The sequence below is a fragment of the Mytilus californianus genome, unplaced genomic scaffold, assembly GCF_021869535.1.
Source record: "Mytilus californianus isolate M0D057914Y unplaced genomic scaffold, xbMytCali1.0.p SCAF_16, whole genome shotgun sequence".
In the NCBI taxonomy this organism is placed as follows: Eukaryota; Metazoa; Mollusca; class Bivalvia; order Mytilida; family Mytilidae; genus Mytilus; species Mytilus californianus.
In genome coordinates, this window is record NW_026262648.1 from 82,614 (window position 1) to 107,849 (window position 25,236).

The 25,236-nt window shown below is 33.4% G+C and overlaps 1 protein-coding gene across 1 annotated transcript; it reads right to left on the reverse strand.

Moving 5' to 3' along the window:
* Nucleotides 1-24,750, reverse strand: LOC127726024 (uncharacterized). Its single transcript, XM_052233321.1, has 2 exons — nt 24,625-24,750; nt 1-2,913 (listed from the first exon to the last, which is right to left on the reverse strand). The coding sequence occupies exons 1-2, from the start codon at nt 24,634-24,636 to the stop codon at nt 1,096-1,098; spliced, it is 1,830 nt and encodes a 609-aa protein (XP_052089281.1). The 5' UTR covers nt 24,637-24,750; the 3' UTR covers nt 1-1,095.
* Between the last annotated feature and the right edge of the window lie 486 nt (nt 24,751-25,236).

The window sequence follows — 25,236 nt, forward strand, 5'->3', positions numbered from 1 at the left end:
AAGAAAAGTCCCCAAAAAATGTCATTTCTGAAATCTTTAATTCAATAATACCTTTGTTATGGTATGCTTCATATATCATGTATATTAATTGATTGTACCACATTACTTTTAAGCAATTTTTGTTTTTCGAACCTCTGGGGCCCCTCTTTCTCAGCAAAGGGTAGAGAACCTAAAAAATCAATTTTGTAATCTACAAGTCAACTCTACTTGATTGGTTCTTTTGGGCCCTTTTTTTCTAAAATGGGTTGGGCCAGGACCCCACGCACAATATTTAAACTACAGATCACTATGTTATTGTTAAAATTTGAAAAAAAGGTTTGGTCAAAGAAAATTTAAATTAAATGCTTATTTGGAAAAAAAAACATCCTCAAAAAGTTTCCAATTACTTTACCTTGGTCTTATACACAATGTTTAGAATATTTGAATTGATTACAAATCATATCATACACTGTATATTGCAGTTAAAGTTTATTCTATTTTACATCAAAGGGCAGATCACTCTAACTGCACAAAATTACCATGGAATTAGAACTCTTTTGTGTGCAGTGTAGAATTGCTTAAAATGTATCATATAAAAAAAATGATTAATCATGTAAATGTCAAATGTATGTACTACAGTATGCAAAGAATTATATTGAGATAAAAAATGCTATTTAAAATCAAGCCCGAACAGTAAATAAAGAACAACTCCTTGGGGTCTACATGTATCTCAGGAAATGGATTGCATTCTTATTTTGTTCTCAATCAAATGTGGATACAAGAGCTGTCAGAATGAAAGTAATCCAGAATTTTTAACATTTATTTGTGTTGTGCCATTTTTCAATCTTTCAAGGAACATAACTTCTATACTGTGAAAATTTAAATTGTCAACATCGAACTTGACCTCCATTTTATCATCTGACAGTAACAACATATTAAATTTTAAAAAGCTTTGATTGAATAGTTCATGTTTTCACACAGAAACAACTGGAGTTACAAGCCCACCAGCCTGTTCGCCATACAACTCCAATATCCATAATTAACCAAATTTTTTCTTTGGAAATTCGGTTGAAAATTCATACAGGAGGTATTAGGAATCTTCTCCATCACAGGGTTCTATCTACAGAAATGGGCTGCATCCAGTTTGTTTTCAATCAAATGAGTATAAAATCTATACAGGAGCCTGCTCATTTGTAGTATATTCTGTATGCCATCAGAATTTTTCATATACAAGTTAATAACTGATAGATTTTTGAAACTGCACCTGTTCAAAGTGTATGGTTTATCGTCATCTCTGGCAATGATAACAACAGCATGTAAGGTAACATCCTCATCAGAAAATATCTTTTTCATCACATCCAGAGCTTTTCCCATAGTATCCCCTCTATGAGAACAACCAGTTGCCACTTGAATAAGGTACAACACTGAGTTTTTTTTAGTCTTTGCCTTTTTCTGGGGAGGACAGTTTTCTTCAGTTTCAATTTGCTGATGCACAAAGTAATCAAATCCCATGAAATTTTGTGATTGCGGAAAAGCAACAAAGTCACCTCTTGATGCAATCTGTTGTTTCAGATATACACCAAACAATGCAACATTTCTTAGATGACCTTTAAAATTTTCAGGTAAATCATTTTGGTAAGAATCCAAGGATTTATCAGGAGTCCTAAAATTTTGAGATGGCATAACCACAAATTTTAATCCATTTGTTTGAGAAATATTGTGTTGGATATCAGATTTAAAATAAACGGTTTCAGACACTTCAACTTCAGGTAAGATGACAAGCCCTACTTTCTGCTGAGTTTCTATTAGGAGTTTTTTAAACTCTTTTCTTGCGCCTCCATTCTGAAACATAATTGCAAAGATTTCATCACTGGCTACTTCTTCCAGCATATCTTCCAAATGAAAAGGAAGTCTTCTGCACCATTCATTTGCTAGATAAGGGACAAGATGCCTGACCTTAATATAGAAATCCCCTTCATTGAGATCAAGTCGTAAGACTTCCAAATTAGTTTCTAAATCATTTCTGGTGACTCTGCATTTTTTCATTTCAAATATGTTCACAGCCACTTTTAAAAAAATTGCCTCATCTTCGGTAAAAATACATTCTCCTCTATCTGGAATATATTCCAGTAAAATTGTTGTATGGAGTTGGAACTTTTCATATTCTTTACTACTGTCTGGCTGACATCCTTTAAAGCTTGCAATTTCATTTTGCCTGTCTAATGTGTACTGTCTCAAAACTTCAGCAACAGTTAGACCAGACCTTTTCATGAAATAATCTAGCACCGAATGAAGCAATTTTGGGGTCACAATGAATCTTTCTGAAAATAAAGCATAAATTTCATTTCCAATAGCTGTAAGACTAGAGTTATGATAACCTAGTGACTGCAAGGATCCTTTCCAGATTCTCAAGAAGGAGTCCTCATTCAACTGTAAATCTTTCCCAAAGTCAAGTAAATAATGTGCACATGCTGTAAAACCTGTCTCAATTAATATGAAGTTAATTTCTTTCTCGCTGGTGATCTCCTTTATTTTGTCAAGGTAATGAGAATTGTGCATAGTCACATGATCAACAATAACACAATGACCATCATCAAACTTCTCAGAAAATTCACTAAAAGTTTTCAACTTTTTATCCTTGGAAATTATCTTTTCTAAATCAAAATAATGAATTCCATCATTACCATTTTTCCTACATTCCAAAACATAGTATAGCACAGATGACGTCTTGCCTAACCCTTGAATTCCACTCACATAATTCCAATTTGTCATGCCCAGTATGCAAGCTTGAATGTGTGTAAGAAATGTTTCATGAAATTTAGTTTTTAAGAAGTATCTTCCTGATAGAAAATCTGTTCTCCTTGCAAAAATCTTTGCTTCTTCGTCATCCTTTACATGTAGAAGGACACTTGATTCAAATGAAGTGCTGGGAACCTGAAACACAAAAAGTAACAAAAGTAAATATTTATGCATTTAAAAATGTCAAGGAGATTTTGACGAGGTCAGACGTTGTCATATGGTATTTTGAACCCCATCGAAAATTGACCCCGGGGTCAAAATACCGCTTTGGTAAATTGACCCCCCCCCCCGTATGGAATAATGACCCCCATGGTAAATTGAAACCCCCTGTTTTTTTTTCATTCTAGATAATTATTAGACCATTATACAATATTTTGAAGCTTATTGTGGATTGAAAATCAGACATACAATTAGGGGAGGTCAATATTCCATGGTAGGTAAAAAAAATACCATGGCTTGGTATAAGTGCTCTGAAGTCTTTACCAACAAAATTTCATTCAAAATACTTATTGAAGCATTATAAATAGACCATGTAGCTTGCATGATTTGATTATTTGAAAACCTAACATATAAAGGTAGTTATATTTTCCATGGTAAAATAGGGGTAGGGGGTAAAATTACCATGTCAAATAGTTAAATAGTAAAAAAATCTTTACATTATGTTTTATATGTACCATATCATGCATATATTATTATAAAAACTTTGAAATAATTTGATTTTTGAAATTGGAGGTGTTTAGACAAGTGGGTTTCATTTACCATGGTCATGATGGTAGGGGGGTCAAAATACCATGGCTAAAAAAAAAATGTTAAAAAAATCTTTTCCAACATGTTTCATATATACCAAATACTAGCATGACTAGTTACAGCATTATAACTATGTAAAGCCTAAAGGAGTTAGAACAGATATGATTTTTGAAATTTTATGTCTATAGTAGAGGATTCATGCATCAATATTCCATTGCAGGGGGGTCAAAATACCATGGAAGGAGTTAGAATAGCTAGAATTTTTGAAATTGGAGGTGTATGAGGGTAGGGGGTCAATATACCATGGCAGAGTGGTCAAAATACCATGGCCAAGTAAAATTTTCCAAACATCTTTTCCAACATGTTAAATACATACCAACTACTTATTGGAGTATTATTACTATGTAAAAGAGTTAGAATATCTATAATTTTTGAAATTTGATGTTTATAGTAGGGGGTTCAATATACCATGGCAGGGGGTCAAAATACCATGGCTAAGTAAAATTATGTTATTTCGAATAGACAGAAAAAATATTACAGTCATTTCTTATAATTTAATTCCAAATTCCATTTTAAACCGGAGTAAACCATTAAAAAACGTTGATGACGTCACGGTCACATGACAAAATTATGTCTATGAGCTGATAAACAAAACAACATCAGCCAATCAGAAGACGCGTTACATCCAAAATTAAATTATTTATATATATATAATATTATAATAAGTTTTAATACTGTCATAAGTATATGGTATATATAAAACATGTTGTAAAAGAAATTTCAAAAATTTTACTTAGCTATGGTATTTTGACATCCCCCCCCCCCCCATTTTATGGTACATTGAACCCCCTCCTATACACCTCCAATTTAAAAAAAAATCAAGCTATTTTAACTCCTTTACATAGTAATAATACTCCAATAAGTAGTTGGTATGTATTTAACATGTTGGAAAAGATGTTTCGAAAATTTCACTTAGCCATGGTATTTTGACACCCCTGCCATATGCATGGTATACAGAACCCCCCCTATACACCTCCAATTTCAAAAATTCTAGCTATTCCAATCAATTCCTTAACAAAGTAATAATACTTGAATAAGTAATTGAAATGTATTCAACATGCTGGAAAATTTTACCTAGTCATGGTATTTTGACCCCCTGCCATGGTATATTGAACACCTACTATACACCTCCAATTTCAAAAATTATAGCTATTCTAACTCCTTTACAAAGAATTTATACTCCAATAAGTAGGTGGAATGTACTTAACATATTGGAAAAGATGTTTGGAAAATTTTACCTAGCCATGGTATTTTGACCCCCTATCATTGTATATTGACCCCCCCCCCCCCCCCTTACACCTCCAATTTCAAAAATTCTAGGTATTTTAATTCCTTTACAAAGTTATTATACTCCAATAAGTAGTTGATATGTATTTAACATGCTGGAAAAGGTGTTTGGAAAATTTTACTTAGCCATGGTATTTTGACCCCCCTGCCTTGGTATATTGACCCCCCCCCCCCCCCTTCTACACCTCCAATTTAAAAAATTCAAGCTATTTTAACTCCTTGACAGTAATAATACTCCAATAAATAGTTGGTATGTATTTAACATGCTGGAAAAGACGTTTGGAAAATTTTACTTAGCCATGGTATTTTGACACCCCTGCCATGGTATATTGAACATGTTGAACCCCTCCTATACACCTCCAATTTAAAAAATTCTAGCTATTCCAATTCCTTTACAAAGTAATAATACTCCAATAAGTAGTTGAAATGCATTACATTTTTCGCCCATTACCATAATGTTTGCGCGCAGATTTAGATTACATTTGCACGCATTTTTTTACAGGTAAACTCAGGGGGTAACTACAGGTAGATAATACTTATTCATTTATCTAACTATTATTTTCCAGCAGGTTAAGTCCCTTTTATTATGCACAACCACTTGGTCCTGGAAATATACAGTCAGGTAAAAATGTAAAACAAAACAAAGCTTCAAGTAAACACAAAACACAAAAACACATTTATGTGCTGAATAAAATTGTTTGTTGTAGTGCAATTATGAGATTTCTCACAATCACTTTAAATTTTTTTTTAGAATTCAATATGAAAAATATATATCATTCAAATTTACAAAAATGTTCAAAATTCATAAGAACTATAGTAATATTTACAATGAATAATCTTTATTTTTACCTGTGTTACCTGCAAAATGAATGCGCGCAAATTTATGTAAACAAAAGCTGTGCGCAAACTTAAAAACTTTTAATCCCCAAATGTGTGCAAATGTAATAAGCCTGCCATGGTATATTGACCCCTCCCCCCTTACACCTCCAATTTCAAAAATCGTAGCTATTCTAACTCTTTTACATAGTAATAATACTCCAATAAGTAGGTGGAATGTATTTAACATGTTGGAAAAGATGTTTTGAAAATTTTACTTAGCCATGGTATTTTGACCCCCCTGCCATGGTATATTGACCCCTTCCCCTTACACCTCCAATTTCAAAAATTCTAGCTATTCTATTTCCTGTACATAGTAATAATACTCCAATAAGTATTTGGTATGTATTTAACATGCTGGAAAAGATGTTTGGAAAATTTTACTAAGCAATGGTATTTTGACCCCCTGCCATGGTATAATAATAATAATAATTACTAGATATCATTGAGATGGGAGCCATCTCTGTGGGCCCCACTGTGAATAATGTGTGGTAAAATTTTGTATCTTTATCATTGGACATGGGGTTGTCAACTGAAACCAAAGTTTTTTACCTTGACCTTTGACCTAGGAAGTTGTACATAAATTATGACACACCCTCTGGTGTTGGTTTATATACATGTCAAGTATAAACTTTGAAATCATAACGGTTCTCAAGATATAGAGCGGACACGATCTTTACCATAGAACATGGTGTTGTCAACTAAAACCAAAGTTTTTGACCTTGACCTTTGACCTAGGAAGTTGTACATACATTATGACACACCCTCTGGTGTTGGTTAACATACATATCAAGTATAAACTTTGAAATCATAACGGTTCTCTAGATAAAGAGTGGACATAATTTGTTACGGACGGACAGACAGACTATCACTATAGGTCATCCGCCATTTGGCCGGGCCCTAATAAATTCTTTATTTTCAGAAGGTTACACAGTTAACAAAACAGTTAATCCCCATGGCCTTCTAATCTACATATAAGAATACACAATTTTTAAAGATAATAATACATAAACACTAGAGGCTCTCAAGATCCTGTGTCGCTCACCTGACTCTACTTTGGTTTTAGAAATCATGTAAAGATAGATAAAAATCATAACAGATACCCAAATAATGATTCAGGCCAAATTTTGATTAATATTGGTCCCGTTATTTAATAAAATATCCTGGTGGCCATCTTGAACAGTAAATCGGCAACAAAGTAGCAACACTTGGTCAGCACTTCATAAGGAACATTCATGCCATGTTTGGTTTCATTCCATTCAGTGGTACTCTGAAAGAAGACATTTGTATGTATTTCCCATAGGGTCCTATGTTAAACTAAGCCCCCCCCCCTAGCGGCCATCTTGGATGATGGATCGACTGCAAAGTAACAACACTTGGTCAGCAACTCATAAGGAACATTCATGCCATGTTTGGTTCAATTCCATTCAGTGGTTCTCTAAAAGAAGACAATTGTATGTATTTCCCATAGGGTCCTATGTTAAACTAAGTCCCCCGCTGTCGGCCATCTTGGATGATGGATCGGCTGCAAAGTAACAACACTTGGTCAACATCTCATAAGGAACATTCATGCCATGTTTGGTTCCATTCCATTTATTGGTTCTCTAAAAGAAGACATTTTTATGTATTTCCCAAAGGGTCCTATGTAAAACTAAGTCCCCCGCTGGGGGCCATCTTGGATGATGGATCGGCTACAAAGTAACAACACTTGGTCAGCATCTCATAAGGAAGATTCATGCCATGTTTGGTTTCATTCCATTCAGTGGTTCACTAAAAGAAGACATTTGTATGTATTTCCCATAGGGTCCTATGTTAAACTAAGTCCCCCGCTGGCGGCCATCTTGGATGATGGATCGGCTACAAAGTAACAACACTTGGTCAGAACCTCATAAGGAACATTCATGCCATGTTTGGTTTCATTCCATTCAGTGGTTCTCTAAAAGAAGACATTTGTATGTATTTCCCATAGGGTCCTATGTTAAACTAAGTCCCCTGCTGGCGGCCATCTTGGATGATGGACCGACTGCAAAGTAACAACACTTGGTCAGCATCTCATATGGAATATTCATGCCATATTTGGTTCCATTCCATTCAGTGGTTCTCTAAAAGAAGACATTTTTATGTATTTCCCATAGGGTCCTATGTTAAACTAAGTCCCCCGCTGGCGGACATCTTGGATGATGGATCGGCTACAAAGTAACAACACTTGGTCAGCACCTCATAAGGAACATTCATGCCATGTTTGGTTTCATTCCATTCAGTGGTTCTCTAAAAGAAGACATTTGTATGTATTTCCCATAGGGTCCTATGTTAAACTAAGTTCCCGGATGGCGGCCATCTTGGATGATGGATCGGCTACAAAGTAACAACACATGGTCAGCACCTCATAAGGAACATTCATGCCATGTTTGGTTTTATTCCATTCAGTGGTTCTCTAAAAGAAGTCATTTGTATGCATTTCCCATAGGGTCCTATGTTAAACTAAGTCCCCCGCTGGCGGCCATCTTGGATGATGGATCGGCTACAGAGTAACAACACTTCGTCAGAACCTCATAAGGAACATTCATGCCATGTTTGGTTTTATTCCATTCAGTGGTTCTCTAAAAGAAGTCACTTGTATGCATTTCCCATAGGGTCCTATGTTAAACTAAGTCCCCCGCTGGCGGCCATCTTGGATGATGGATCGGCTACAAAGTAACAACACTTGGTCAGCACCTCATAAGGAACATTCATGCCATGTTTGGTTTCATTCCATTCAGTGGTTCTCTAGAAGAAGCTCAAAATGTAAAAAATTAACGCCGACGACGGACGACGACGGACGACGGACGCCAAGTGATGAGAAAAGCTCACTTGGCCCTTCGGGCCAGGTGAGCTAAAAAGGGTAATAAAGCAAAAACATACTATACTGCATACAAGAGCATATATATACATATATAGTACAGGTAAACAATTACAATTTACTTAAATAAAAAGTACATTCGTAGTAAAATTGTTAGATTAAACATGCTTAAACTGCGAGAAGTTCAGACTTCTTGTATTTTCAAGAGATAAGCTTGACATTTTGTTTTAAAAGTATTTATACTTTTACTTTCTTTCAAAGTCAAGGCAAGGAATTCCACAACAAGGTTCCAGAATACATAAATGTTCTTTTACCATATAATTAGTTTCATATCGTTGAACAAATATATTATTTTGGGAAGATGATCTTAATGTGTATTCATTAACAACTGAACAACTTGAAAATAGTTCAGATAAATACATGAAATATTCAGGTGCTAGATTATTCATACACTTATAAACCATCACTATCATAAAATATTTATTACTGGAAGATACGCTTTTCGTCGGCCCATAAGATGCAGTCTGCTTACAATTACTGCACAAAGTTTTTCAATTTGATTTTCCCATGAAAGCGATGTCAATATGGATTCCTAGCAGTTTTTGATTATGAATGACGTCTATTATATGTTCATCTTCAAATTTGATACTTAATTCTGTTTCAAAAACATTTTTTCTATTAGAATGAATTAGCATGACCTTAGTCATGTTAGTCTTATTTCTATTTAATATCATATCATTATCATTACACCAATTCATAACATTACAAAAATCTACATACATAAATGCATTTAAATTTGTTAATGATGGAGATGACTTATATAATGTTGTATCATCAGCATAAAGTTCAGAAGAAACATTTTAAAGCACAAGGATAAATCATTGATAAATATTATAAAAAGTAAAGGTCCTAGTATGGAACCCTGTGGAACTCCGGACTGAACTTCTCTGAAATGAGATTCAATATCATTGATCATTACCTTTTGAAATATTCCTGATAAATAAGATTTAAACCAATCAATAGCATGATCATTACCTTTTGAAATATTCCTGATAAATAAGATTTAAACCAATCAATAGCATGATCATCACAGTGATACATTTGCAATTTGCTCAGTAAAATATGATAATTAACAATATCAAAAGCTTTTCTAAAATCTAGAAAAAGAGCACAAGTTAAATTCCCTTTATCCATTTTGCTTAGCCATGCATCAATTAATTTAAGGAGAGCAGTGTTACATGAATGTCCAGATCTAAAGCCCGATTGCTGCCTTAAAAGAAGCTTTAAATTTACGAAATATGCATATACGAAAATTTAAGAAATAGTTGCTCAATTACCAATTTTTCCAAAATTTGGAAACGGTTGGGAGTATAGATATTGATCTATAATTATTCGTATCAGTTGCATCACCACCCTTGTGGAGAGATATAACCCTAGCTTCCTTTAGCTTATCAGGAAAAATACTTGTACAGAGACTTAAGTTAACAATATGTGCAAGTGACTCAGATACAATTGGTGAAGATACATGTAGTTTAAGGATATGCCGTCCAACTTCATCAAGCCCTGTTGACTTGTTTACATCTAGTTTAACAAGTTCATGGACTACTTCAGATATTGAAACAGAATACAGGGAAAAAGAGACATTTTCGCTTATCCTGCTTTTCGCAAACGATGCCAAACTATCTGATGGCATGAAGAGAAAGTAGTTTTGGGATTAGGCTCTAATCTATGAACTATAGAACTAAAGAGATCATTAAGATGATCAACAATATCTGTCGAATTCGTAATGTTCAGTGTAATCAATCTGTTTTAAGACTGGTGATATTATTTTTGCCCAAGTGATTTAGTTCTTTGAGGTGTTTCCATATCTCATGTATCTGTTTGCAGTTGCGATCAGTTGCATTTTCAAAGTATGCTCTTTTAGATGACCTTATTTTTGATGAGGTCAAATTTCTGTAGGTTTTGTAGTTTTCCATATCATTAATCATTAATCTTTTTGAAATGATCTCTGTTTCTTCTAACTTGTCGAATATCATCATTGTACCATAATTAGTATATTGAACCCCCTCCTCCCTATACAACTCCAATTTAAAAAAAAAAATCATATTTTACATTAGATAATCTGCAATACTTTTTACCTAAAACAGGGGGGTTCAATTTTCCATGGTGGGGTTTAAAGTAACATTTATATGGGAAAAATGCGGTATAATGACCCCGGGGTCAATTTTCTATATGGTATTTTGACCCAGGGTCACTTTTCAGGGGGTTCAAAATACCATATGACACTGGTCCGATTCTATATCTTAAAATGACCCAACCAAAGACTTAATTTTATAAGTTGGCGCATCCATATACGGTCTATGCCCTGTATACGTATCACTGCAAGATGACAAACCGGCAGCTTCAAAATCTTTAACTACATGTATATAAGAAATGTATGCAGTTGTTTTTTCGTGTACCAGATTTCACCAATACATTTACAGTCATTATGTATTACACAAATGTATTAGGGTTGAAACTGATCAAAATGATAGACCATAAACCATTGGTTTCCACAGTTTACAAAACAAAAGCCTTCAAAGGGGGCTAAGACAGATCTTGAAATCATCAAAACTAAAAAGATCTTGAAATCATCAAAACTAACAACTTGTGAACCAAAAAATGGATGTTCATCAAAAATCATACAGACCTTGAGATAATCATAACTAACAACTTGTAAAGTTTGCAGCAATTCCACTACTTAAGGTATTCTCAAGATATGGTGCGACATGTAAAAAACAACCTCCCTTTTTAGAGGAAAACTCATAACTCTTGAGTTGAACAAAAAATTGCTTTTTCACCAAAAAGTATATATACATAATACAGACCTTGAAACCATTATAATAAACAGCTGTATAAAGTTTGAAGCAATTCAGATTAGGTATTTTTGAGATACATGTATGGGGTGACAAAAAACCTGTTTATTAAAGAAAAGATCATTAACTCTGACACAATGTTGACACAGAGATATATCTCGCCTGTCTGCATAAAATTCAGAAAAAGACAATCTGAAGGACAGCAACATCGCTTATTAATTCAAAGTAGCTGGACCATGATCTTGTAGGCATGGCCTAGAAATGGTCAACAAACTGAGATGTACTGATAGTCATGATAGTAATGCAACTTCGTACAAAATATTATTGACCTATCACAAGTAGATCCTAAGTATCAACGAACTCAAGCAGAAAACTTTAAATTGAAAAATGCTTATTAATTCAAAGTCACTGGACCATGTCCTAGGGGCCAGAGCCTCAAAATAGTTGTCAAAGTGACGGTCAAACTGATATGTAGTGATAGTAATGCAACTTCATACAAAACATCATTGATCTATCACAAGTACTTCCAATCAAACTAACTGAAACAGAAAACTTAACATTGAAAATTGCTTGTTAATTTAAAGTCACTGGACCATGACTTAGGGGACAGGGCCTCAACAATTGTTGACATCACTGCCATGACCGCTCAAGTCGTCTCCAGAAAAGCAATCCCTATGTCTCGGATATTCACTTTAAAGTATACAGACCTTGCGACCATCATAACAAACACTTACAAGTGTAAAGTTTGAAGCAATTTTGATAAGTCATATTTTAAGATGAGACGTGACCTGTGGAAAACACACCCCTTCTTTCGAGTTTTAAAGTTCCATATTTCAGGAACGGAAAATCAAATTTTCACAAAAGTATACACACCTTTAGACCATTATAATACACAGCTGTAAAAAGGACACCAATGATTTTATTTTTGGTGAAATCAAACAAAGTTGAATTTTGGACCCTATGGAACTTAATATCATGAATATGGAACAAATCAAAAACAGGGCCCAAAATCCAAAATCTAAATACACAGTTAGATTCTGCATATTAATGAACTCTAGGAATTCAAGACTTTGAATTAAACGTTACCCCATTAAAATTGGTCAAGAAATAGGCAATTTATACAAAGTATTACAAAAGTATTGTTTTTGGCCCCTTTTTCCTTAACGGTTAGGGTCATACATGTAACCCCCCAAAATCAATCCCAACCTTCCTTTTATGATATGGAACCTTGTGGTACATAGCTATATAGAGATCCACAGACTTATACTCAAATTATTGTGAGGAAACCAGAACATGCAGAAATTCCTAGTTTTTTTGTCTCTTTCTGGTTTTTTTTGTGTCCCTAAATGGTTTGGGCCACAACCCCAAAATTCAATCCCAACCGTCCTTTTTTGGTATGGAACCTTGTGGTACAATTTTATAGACTTATACTCATGATACTCAAGTTATTGTTGGGAAACCTGAAAATGTAACATAACATTTACGAATGCAAACATTTTATATCAAGCCTTTTTTTTTGTTACAATGCAAACTTGAAGCAAGAATTTTTTTTCTGTCATTCAAAAGCAAAATTCAAAATGGAGGCCAGATTATTTTCTAACCCCCAAATAAAAAAGGTTTTACATGTTTTATTAAAATGGAGGCCATATCATTTTTTCCAAAAAAACCAGGCCCCCCAGAACTCAAATGGTCTGTACTGAAATTTTTCTACTTCAAGTATCTGTGACCTTGACCTTTGACCTATTGACCCCAAAATCAATATGTTCTTCTTCTTCCCTAGATCTTTCATCTTTTTAAGTTTCATTTTAATCAAGGAAGGGATATTCAAATTATCATCCGGAAACCATTTATTTTGAACACCAGGCGAACAGACGATGGACAGACAGACGGATTAAGCGATAACTATATGCTCCTGAATTTTTTCAAGGAGCATAAAAATGTTTAAAATACAAACATTTTTACTTGTAAAATTGAGAATGGAAATGGGGAATGTATCAAAGAGACAACAACCCGACCATAGAGCAGACAACAGCCAAAGGCCACCAATGGGTCTTCAATGCAGCGAAAAACTCCCGCACCCGGAGGCGTCCTTCAGCTGGCCCCTAAACAAATATGTATACTAGTTCAGTGATAATGGACATCATATTAAACTCCAAATTATACACAAGAAACATGAGAAACTAAAATTAAAAATGATACAAGACTTACAAAGGCCAGAGGCTCCTGACTTGTGACAGGCGCAAAAATGCGGCGGGGTTAAACATGTTTTTTGAGATCTCAACCCTCCCCCTATACCTCTAGCCAATGTATAAAAAACTAACGCAGAACAGTATGCACAGTAAAACTCAGTTTAAGAGAAGTCCGAGTCCGATGTCAGAATAGGAAACAAAAGAATATAAACAAAATGACAATAATACATAAATAACAACAGACTACTAGCAGTTACTGATATGCCAGCTCCAGACCTCAATTAAACTGATTGAAAGATTATGTCTTCATCATATGAATATCAGGCACAATCCCTCCTGTTAGGGGTTGTACATATATGACATCTTTTAAGATTGTATTTTGTAATATGATGTTGATGAAAGTATTTTATGTTTTAATTTGCCCAAAAAGATAATGGTTTTAAAAAGTGCATTTTATCAAATACTGTATTTTCAAAAGTCGACTTGAATTTTTTTAAAATGACCCATATGTAATAAAACAAGACAACAAAATAAAATCTGAAAGCAGAAAGCTCTGAGGTAAAAAGACAGCCAATTTGTTCTGAATATAACAATTTAATGTAGTTTGAAATAATGTTGTACATATATTTTCTGTTTTAAAATATATCTTCAATGACTACAGAAATTATATGCAAATTTGGTTAAGCCTGAAAAATGTTGTACGTGTTAGGGAGCTACCATTTGGTTTTTATGGGGGGGGGGGGGGGGGGGGGGGGGCTAGGATGACAAATTTTATCCTACATTTTTTTTTAGTTGTAATCTCTGTCCTGCCTTTTTATTTTTCACTCTATTCGGTCCTGCCTTTTTTTTTATTAGTTTATCCTGACTTTTTTTACATAAATTGTCATCCTGCCTTTTTTTTTACTCAAAACTCCTGTCCTGTCTTTTTTTTCAAATTTCATCCTAGCCCCTAATGGTGCAGACTGGATCTTAGATTTTTTTCATGACCTTTATTTTCACTTTTAGAGGTTAACAGGTATACAAACATGATGAGAGGGAATTGACTCAAATGTGCATTTAAACTGTCATATTTACAAGCTTAAGGGGGAGTCTCTACCTATTTGAAGGTATACACAGACCTACTGCTGGAAGTAAAGTAAAATGTCAATGGATCAGTTATTTTCATCTTCAACTAGATTCTTGTAAAAATGCTGTCATAATGCTTAAAATCAAATTGAAATGCAAAAAAAATGTATATATATCATGTGTATATACATGATATACAAATGTATATATATATACATGTATGTGACAGGGCTTCCAAAATATATTTGAGCCAGCCAGACATATCTTATCCCTATTTTAATCCCTTAATGCTTAGTAACAAAAAGCAACCATGGTAATCAGTTGGGCATCATATAAATAATGATTGACACAAAAACTATATAAAACTTGACTTTTGACATCGATACAAATTCTATGTTATGACAATTTATAATTATCTGTTTAAAGATTGACAATTCATCATTCCAAATTGTGCAGAATCAGAGTACTCACTGTATTGCCTCAGACTCTTTTATTTGAGCAAAATTATGCTGCCAACAACTTCACTTCATTTTAAAGAAAGTTCATCCTAATGCTGGATGTTGACAATGGTACATGTAAAACACGGACCACAGACGGATATGTAAAATCTGTGTATGTTTACAAAGCACGATTGAGTTTGAGAAGCTCTTTTAGCATTCTTTCTTCAGGAAAATACACGAAATTAATGTTAGATTTAGTATCATTGATAACTTTAGCATTTTTTTAAAATTTGGACAAAATCAAATCTCACAACTGCACACAACATGCACTAGAGAACTTAAGGTATAACAATGTGGTTCTGACTTTTATAACTTAAACATATTAAATTTATTTAATTTTTCACCAAATCATATTTAAATACCTATTCTGATAAAATAAATGCAAATCTTTTTAACAAAATTAATTGGATGCAAACCGCTGAAATTTTTTTAGAAAAACTTTTAATAGACTGATCAATGGTGACTAATCATGCTAATCATGCTAATTGTACAAAATAGATTACTTGCTGCCTGAACAGGTACACGGGTAGTAACCTCGTCATATCGAGAAGAGTCTAGTACATTGATTTTGTCATAGTTTGGTTAAGATGAACATGGTTGTGTTAAGTGTTTTTGATGACAAACAGTGTCAAAATATAAACATTCAAATAGTTTGTTAAAGGAACTAATGACAACAAATTCAAGCTGGTAAGTATCTTTATTTATAGCGAATATGTTAGTACATCCAAAATTTGTATCATATAGTTATTAATTTGACACAGAATAATGCTTGCGTATGTCAAAATTTAAAAGTTGTGATTCGTTTCTAATGCAAAAAGAAAAGTGGTTTGCTTACTGTCTGCTACATCACATATTTTGTTATGAAATAAAACTGCCGTCAATTTTCCTGAAAAACAGCCCCTAGTGCACACAATTTGAGATTACAGAATATTCGGTGTCATGGTTTGGTTCCTTCGTGTCATGGTTTATTTCATGTTTGACATGGTTCAGTTATGTGATTCTATTCGTGAATGAAGGAAAAGTAACGATCAAAATAAACAGACATTATATATATATTGAAATACTCTTTTTTAAATCGTTTTATTTGGAATACAAAAGGACATATATATACGCACATTCAATGTAGTATTATATATATTAAGTACATGCCGTCTGATTGCCAATGAGATAACTATCCACCTGAGACCAAAATGACGAAGATGTAAGCAACTATATGTCGTCGTACGGCCTTCAACAATGAACAAAATCCATACCTTTTAGCAAGCTATAAAAGGTTCCGACAAAATTATATGTAAAAAAATTTAAATGAGAAAACCAATGTATTATACAATATTACAAAATCATAATCATTTTTATTCGTTCGTAATAATAATTGATAAACAGTCAGGGGTACTACTTAAACAAGTGATTTCAGAATCACTCCCTCGAGTGATTTTGGCTGTGAAATATTAAAAATTTTCACACAGACTTTTTAAAATCACTGAAACAAGTAATTTTAGAAGTTAAAATGTAATCACTTTAATAAGTGTTTATAACATTTTCTTGATATTTTCCCCACAAGCTTGATTTTTTTATTGGTAAAAAGACAACAATTCCATTGAAAAAACAACTATGTATATGCAGAAATTGTCTTTTGCTTGATAAGCCTGACACTTTTACAGTTTTTTTAAAATATGCAAAAACTGGAATAGTTTGTAGATCAGGTCATAACCTTGAAGTAGATCATTCTAACTCTAAAGAAAACCAATCAGGTTACCTAATATTGTTGATCTTTGTCTGATAGTAAGAGTAGTTAATGAATTTTTGATTACAGAAAAATTCCCAAGGGTACTTTTAAAAGCATTAGCGCACTAACTTACTGCCCAAGCGCACTGGTGAAATTAATATACAAAGAAAAAGGGATAATTAATATATGTAGGAAAATTATAGAAAAGATTGTGAAAATATGGAAAATCAATGAAATTAGCATTTGAAGATCAAAGAAAACACAAAAATCACTTAAATAGGTGATAACTGAATTTATCAAATCACTGAAATAAGTGATGATGAAATCACTTGTTTAAGTAGCACCCCTGACTGATAAAAGTGTACATTAAATCGGCTTCATTCTAATTCGGAATTGTGATTTTTCATATATTTAAATTCTGAACTTGTGTGTATTTTTAAATTTTTTTTTTATTTTAATTTTGCTAATAGTTTATGAAACAAATAAGTTTTAACTGTTGTCTATGTCACGCGTTAACTATTTGTTTCCTGGATGGTTGAAGACTTATTGTGTCCTCTTGATATCGTTTGGTTAGTTTTGTAGTTGGGATACTATAGCATGGGCGCATAACCCCACATCTCCTTTTATTCATCATAGACTGGTTCAAAATAAAACAACAGATATATATAGTGTAGTAGAAAAAAAAGTAGAACAAAAATTACTTTTTAACTTAAGCTGATATGTTTTGCAACTTGAAATAGACGTTTTTACAAATTTTACAAGTGATGCCGCTCACGATATCATCGACAGAGTCAATCATGGACATACGGAGAAAATAATCCTATGTGGAACAGAAGCAGCGCTTTCTGGTTTTGTAATTATTATCTCAAAAGTTAGTTTAAAAGAGCAGTGACTATTTAAATTATATAAGCAAAATAACAAAAATATGGTACTTCCAGGAAAATTCTAAATGGAAAGTCTCTAATCAAATGGCAAAATCAAAAACTGAAACACATCAAACGAATGGATAACAACTGTCATATTCCTGACTTGGTACAGGAATTCTTTTCTGTAGAAAATTGTGGATAAAACCTGGTTTTATAGCCAGCTTAACCTCTCACATGTATGACAGTCGCATAAAATTCCATTATAATGACGACGATGTGTGAACAAAACAAGAGGCTCTCAAGAGCCTGAATCGCTCACCTGTATTTCAGAGGAGAAGATTTTTAAATGTTAGCAAACTTGATGAATAAATTGTGTAAAATTGTCTCTAAAGGGCAATAACTCCTTAAGGGGTCAATTGACAATTTTGGTCATATTAACTTTTTTGTAGATCTTACTTTGCTGAACATTATTGCTGCTTACAGTTTATATATATCTATAATAATATTCAAAATAATAACAAAAAACTGCAAAATTTTGTTAAAACTACCAATTCGGTGGCAGCAACCCAACAATGGGTTGTTCGATTCATCTGAAAATTTCAGAGCTGATAGACCTTGACCAATTGAACAATTTTACTCCTTGACAGATTTGCTCTAAAAGCTTTAGTTTTTGAGATATAAGCCAAAAACTGCATTTGACCCCTATGTTCTATTTTTTGCCATGGCGGCCATGTTTGTCGATGGATCAAAACTTTGGATACAATTTATTAACTAGATACCCTAAGGAACATTTATTTAAAGTTTGAAGGTATTTGGCCCAGTAGTTTCAGAGGAAAAGATTTTTGAAATAGTTTACGACAACGACGACGGACGCCAAGTGATGGCATAAGCTCACATGGGGCCCATTGGGCCCCGGTGAGCTAACAAACAGACATAATATGTAAAAATGTCAAAAAATAAGGGTACAGCAGGCAACATTGTGTTATAATCTTAGTCACTATAAAAACAAAACAAATGTTTCAACAAAGAAAAACAAAAAGGCATATAGACAAAGCACATAAGCAAAAACGAAAGACAAGGATACTAAAATTTACCATAGCACAATAACACAATGAAGGGATGTATAAGTACCGAGCAACGTCAAATGGATTGGGCCAAAATAGACTAAACAGTTAAAGTAATAATTTCCAAAGACAAATAAAAGAGTACCATAACACGTCATTAAGGTGACAAACAACGTCAGTACTTTTTACTTAAGGTAGATCATAGGTATATATTTCTTGAGATAGAATTTTCTTATACTTTGCCAAAATGAAGATTTTACTATGCTTTTTTCAAAAATATAATAAAAAGTATGGGTCACCGTGCTATTTTCCAAGCTATGAGTCGTTGAAAATTGCCTAAATTTGGTTAGATTGTTCATGAAAAAACACATTTGTGTGCATAAAAAAAAATCTATGAGATAGAATTTTGAAATAAATTGTGAGAAGATAGGTTTTATAATATGTTTTAAGAAAATAAAAAGAAAAAATGGTGTCACCGAACTTGTTTTCTTGCTACAAGTAAAAATAAAAAATTTCCCTATCAGTCCAGTATATATTTTTTACCAAAAGAGTTATCTTCCCTGAAATGGGTTATTTGAAAAAATTGATTCTAAAAACACAATATTTGATATTTGTTTAAATATTTTGAGTTATACAATAAATCACCAATTTTTATTTACATAAATAAACAGTCTAACCAATAAATTGTAAATCTGTATCCATGGTATCCAAATTTGCAGATTTAGGCAAATAACTAGACCGATTTTGTACTGGGATTGTACAATCCAAGATGGCGGTATACCATGAATCTACCTTAAAGACCATCGTTTATTATTTGTGAAGTTGAAAAGGAATATTTACCCACAAGGTCTTCTGATGAACTTTTGTGGTAAAAGGACGAGATGTTCTTTGACATATCACAGGTTCATCAACTTTCTGCTCAGACACTGGTGACGGTTTACAAAGTCTGAGTAGCATCTGCAAGCTCTTGAATATTGAATGAGTCGGAAAATGTATATCCCACATGCAGGAGAAGTTGGTATATTGCTACTGAGGTTGGAGAAACTGATCATTTTAAAATTAAAATCGTCTCGTTTGTCATAGATTCTGGTACTAAGATTACCGCTCATGTCAAATTCGAGGTATAAGTAAAAAATTGAGGTAGAGAAAGCCGTGTCTGTTGTTCCTTTAATTTCTAGTTCTGGGGGATACATGTATATTAATGGAATTCAATCAGAAAAGTCTGGATTGTTAATGGAAAGAACAATATATATGAATGTGAAATTAAATGATATGGCTTCTTTGATCTCCTTGTTTTTTACAAATGTCTGAAGGAACCCCGACTAATATGAAGATAAGAAGAGGTCGCTGTCGCACAGTTCACTCCCATAGAAATACCCACAATTTGGTGACAAAGTCTACCTCCAATTCAACAAATATTTTGTCAATAAGAAACTCCAGCATGTTTTATTTTTTTGTTCACTATTAACAAAATATGCCGTATGGTATCCACAAGTAACAAATGTATAGCGTGCGCTACCATTTTTATGTTGAAAAGCATTGTAGATTTAAATTATTTCTTTTAGAGGATTTTACACATAGGGAATGGCGGTACACAGGGTTGAAAAAATTAAACGTTTTGATAGAACTAATTTCAGAGAAATATCGAGATTTACATTTATTCAGAAGTTCTTTAAGAGTTTTTTTTTAATCCATATATGGTTAATACCACTACGAGAGTAAACAGTTTCACGGTATTTCTGAAAACCCTCTTTCATTTCGGAAAGAATCTTTGTCAATCTAATGACAATTCTTTCGTCGAACATGCAGATGAGCTGGCAATGTACGGCTGTTTGTGTGAAATTTTGTAAAGCTTAGGTATCCAATACAAACAAGGTAAGTCCTCCGATTTGTTGCTCAAAGTAATGTTCATTGAAGCTATTGAGGACTTATTAATCACCAAAATCTCATCCTTGTCAAATGATGTTTTTGTATGTGGGATTACATGAGTGCTCATTTATTCCTAATTCTTTTACAAGACACTGGTAGTAGTACGATTTGCATACAAAGACAAGTCACGAACAGTTAAATTGTTTAATGTACACTTTGCCAATTATAGCATCTAATTTTGGTTTAAAAGGCTTTTTTTCTTCTTAGTCAGTTGGTAAATTGTGTAACTTCGTTTAATTACAAGCGTTTTTAAACAAAACTATCAATATTGAGCTGAAACACATATATATTAATTTGGATCTAAACCATGACAAACTTGATCAAAACCATGACGAATTTCTAGACACTTAACCGAACCATGTCATAACTTAACCAAACCATAGCAATTTCAATAGTTTGCTTATTCTGCGTTAGTTTCTTGAAACAACAATTCCAATGTAGATCGTTTGACTAACAATGCAAATTAAAACATCTTATTTGTTTTTTATTTTCTCGTTTGAATAAAACTGAGGCAATCGTTCAGGGAAGTAACTTAACACAACCATGTTCATCTTAACCAAACTATGACAAAATCACTCTACTAAACACTTCTCGATATGACGAGGTAACTACCCGTGAGGTAAATTACAGCTGTCAGGGAACTAATCAACCTTGATTATAATGAGAGGGTATTAAAGTAGGGTTTGTTTTGATAGCAATAATTCATAATGTCACTTTTATGACTGGAAAAGTGTGGTTGTTTTAGGCAAAAGATTAGGTCAAAAAGATCGCATAAACTTCAAATCATTTTTCTGCATTATGTTAAATGGCAAACCCATGTTATATAAATAAGAAGATGTGGTATGAGTGCCAATGAGACAACTCTGCATCCAAGTCACAATGTATAAAAAGTTAACAATTATAGGTCAAAGTACAGCCTTCAACACGGAACCTTGGCTCACACCAAACAGCAAGATATAACATGTATAAAGGGCCCCAAAACAACTAGTGTAAAACAATTCAAACAGGAAAACCAAAGGTCTAATCTATATTAAAAACGAGAAACGAGAAACAGTTATGAACCACACCAACAAACGGCAACCACTGAACAACAGGCTCCTGACTTAGGACAGGTGCATAAAAATGCAGCAGGTTTAAACGTTTTAACAGGCGCCAACCTTCACACTAACCTGAAACAGTGGTGTAACATTACAACATACAACATGTACAATGACCAGTGATGACATAAAAAGACACACAATCAAATATATATTGAAATGACTTAACTCGATCAAAAAGATGTGTCCATTTCGGGCTCAGCACAACAATTCATTTATATAATTTACCAGTCAAGTCCGGACAATACGACTGTTTTAGGAGCCCTGATGTGTGATAACTGAGAAATATATGAATGGATTATAATTTGCCATGGAATATGTCTTAAGGGTCATGATTTTCACAAGACTTCAATATATGAATGGGGGTGTTTTAAAAATCACAGCTGCACATCTGTGTAAGCGTACTTTCATTCCGCCGTGTATTTATTCCGGGTAACTGTTTTTCACTAGAGAATATTGGATGTAAATAGTGTGAAAGCGTCGATCTAAATATCGTTGTATTGTTTATATTAGACTGGTTTATTGTTTACAAAACAAGTGGGTGAAAATTAGAATGCTTTTCAAGGAACCAGTTTAATTAATCTGGGTCAATCCAGTAAATGATATTGATGATGAGGAGGAGGATATTTTTATAACTCAAAATTCTTTATCAATGATCAGGACATTGAACTTGATATAAACCAAATTTAAAGAGCAGATTTGTTCTTACATAAAGTTTCAATTATAGAAGCATCCTTTGATATTGATATAGAAGATATGATTTTATATCTAAGTCGACCGAAAAGCAAATACACAGAAAAACTTCGGCAATCAAATAAATATAAATATTACAATTAGTGACAATTTAAAAGCATATGATTTTATAGATTTGCAAAGAAAAATTATTTAAATCTTATTCGTAAATAAGCATTAATGTGTTATCGTGTGTCAAAATGAGTATTAATCACTTCATCAATGTATGGATCTAAAGCACTAGTGTAATTAATCCCGGTATAAAATAACTAGTGCAATCATTCCGGTACAAAAACACTAGTGTGACCATTCCTTGGATGAAAACTCTCAACTTTTTACATAAATCAACTATGCAAGTTTCAAATACACTAAAAACTACTAAGCCACATTTTATATATATTTCCCCTTTAAAAAAACTCGTTTTAGAACCTTATAATGACTGGTGGATGTTTTCCACTGGACCCGGATAGAAAAACCTAGTGAATTTTTGTTGGTGGATAAAAATCACTGGGGATTTTCTTCCTTCGGATAAAGTACACTGGCGGAATCAAACCACTGTTACATCTGTACCCAAAATCAAATATGAACCACCCCACCTTCCTTTTCCCTATTACCAGTAGATTAGATTATACATGTAGGTCTATATTGTTATAGTAGTCTTAGACCGATCAATGTCCAGTACTACTGCTAGTAGACCTTTGTTAATTTATGATGATTATTGTCATTTTGTGTAGTTTCTTCTGTTACCTATTCTAACATCGGACTTGGACCTCTTTTAACATGTTTTAACTTTAATTTTATTGTGCATGTTTCTGTGTATTTGGTTATTTCACATTGGCCATGTTGGCTAGAGGTATACATGTAATGATGTAGGGGGAGGATTGAGTCTTGAGATCTCACAAAACATGTTTAACCTGCCACATTTTTGAGACTGTCCCAAGTCAGGAACCTCTGGCATTTGATAGTCTTGTATGTTTTTTTTTTAAATTTTGGATCAGTTATATGTTTCAGAGTTTAGTGTAACTTCCATTTTTGCTGAACTGGTATACATTAATATGGGCCAGTTGAGGCCAGCCTCTGGGTGCAGGATTCTCTCGCTGTGTTGAAGACCCATTGTGGACTTGGGCCATTCCTTCCCATGGATACAGGATAGAAACAAGTTCCTGTGCCTTGGGCTGTTTTCTGCTCTTTGTTCTCTCTTTGACGCATTCCCCAGGACAGGAATAACCACCAATTGGTGGATTATACCTCAATTGACGTATAATCCACCAATTGACATATAATGGTATAGACCAAATGACATATAATACTTTGTTTTTCAAAGCAAATTTTTCAACCAAAATGGAGCATTGTTTTCTTAAAACCATATTATTGTATGAAAACATGTCAAACATTCATAGTTTAGTATAGTGACATAACATATTGCATTTAATCAATAATTGTATTTGCAGTTTCTTCCATTGTTATCTTGTCAATTCTTGATTGGCAAATTTACCACTAATCACCTGTCAATGGACATCAATACTGTCTGCAGTCATGTGATTATGAGTACAACTCCACAGGTGAATGGAGCTCTTTGTTAATACTTGACTTTCATGATTAAAAGTCAATCATGGTCAATAGTACAGATGTTTCAACAAAAGAATTGTTGTACACATGCATTCTCAAGAGATGCAGCAGGCTTTGACAAAACTGAAACTTTCGGAGGACTCAATAAATTATGGTCATAAATAGGTTGTAAGTTGCAAAATGATGCTCCTATCTCATACTAGCATTTTTTAACAAAAATCTTGCATTATACGTCAATTGGTCTATACCACTATATGTCAATTGGTGGATTATACATCAATTGAGGTATAAATTAATCCACCTAATTGGTGGTTATTCCTGACCTGTTCCCGTTTCCATTATCAACTTTATTAGATCAGCAGATAATGTCACACATCTCATGAAAAGTCAAGGGCATTATTTATTTGTAAAGTTGATGCTAACCGACTAACAATATCATACTCACCGAGTCTGCCATTAAGCAAGAATATGTTTCCAGTATCCAATAAGCGCGTCAAGTAGGGGAATATATAAGTAAGGGGAGGGAAAGCAATGATAATATGCTGGAACCATTCGTCACAACTCGGCCTATTCCGTACCTTTAGCAGATTCACTCGAGGATTGCCGATTGATGCTGGAACCTCTTTGAATTTTACGGGTACATAACAACTCGTAGATTCGCCAACTCGTACCCTATTTTTACCAACTCGTACTTCTACCAACTCCATTACTCCATTAATTGGGTCTCACTAATTAGCGACAAAAAGCGTCAAGAAGCGACAAGAAGAATAATTTTAGCGACAAGAAGCGACAAGAAGACTATATATATATTTAGCGACAAGAAAACATTTTTTTTATTAAGATTACTCATTCCAAATAAATATTAAAAAATATGCATTTGATTTTTTTTTAATATATGGGCAGGAATAAATTGGTAAATATTTTTTATTATATTGATAGATGAAGAAATTAAACATTTGTGAGGAAGACAGGGATTGTGTAGTTTTTTTTTATTATATTGATAGATGAAGAAATTAAATATTTGTGAGGAAGAAAGGGATTGGTTAGTCCCAGATAC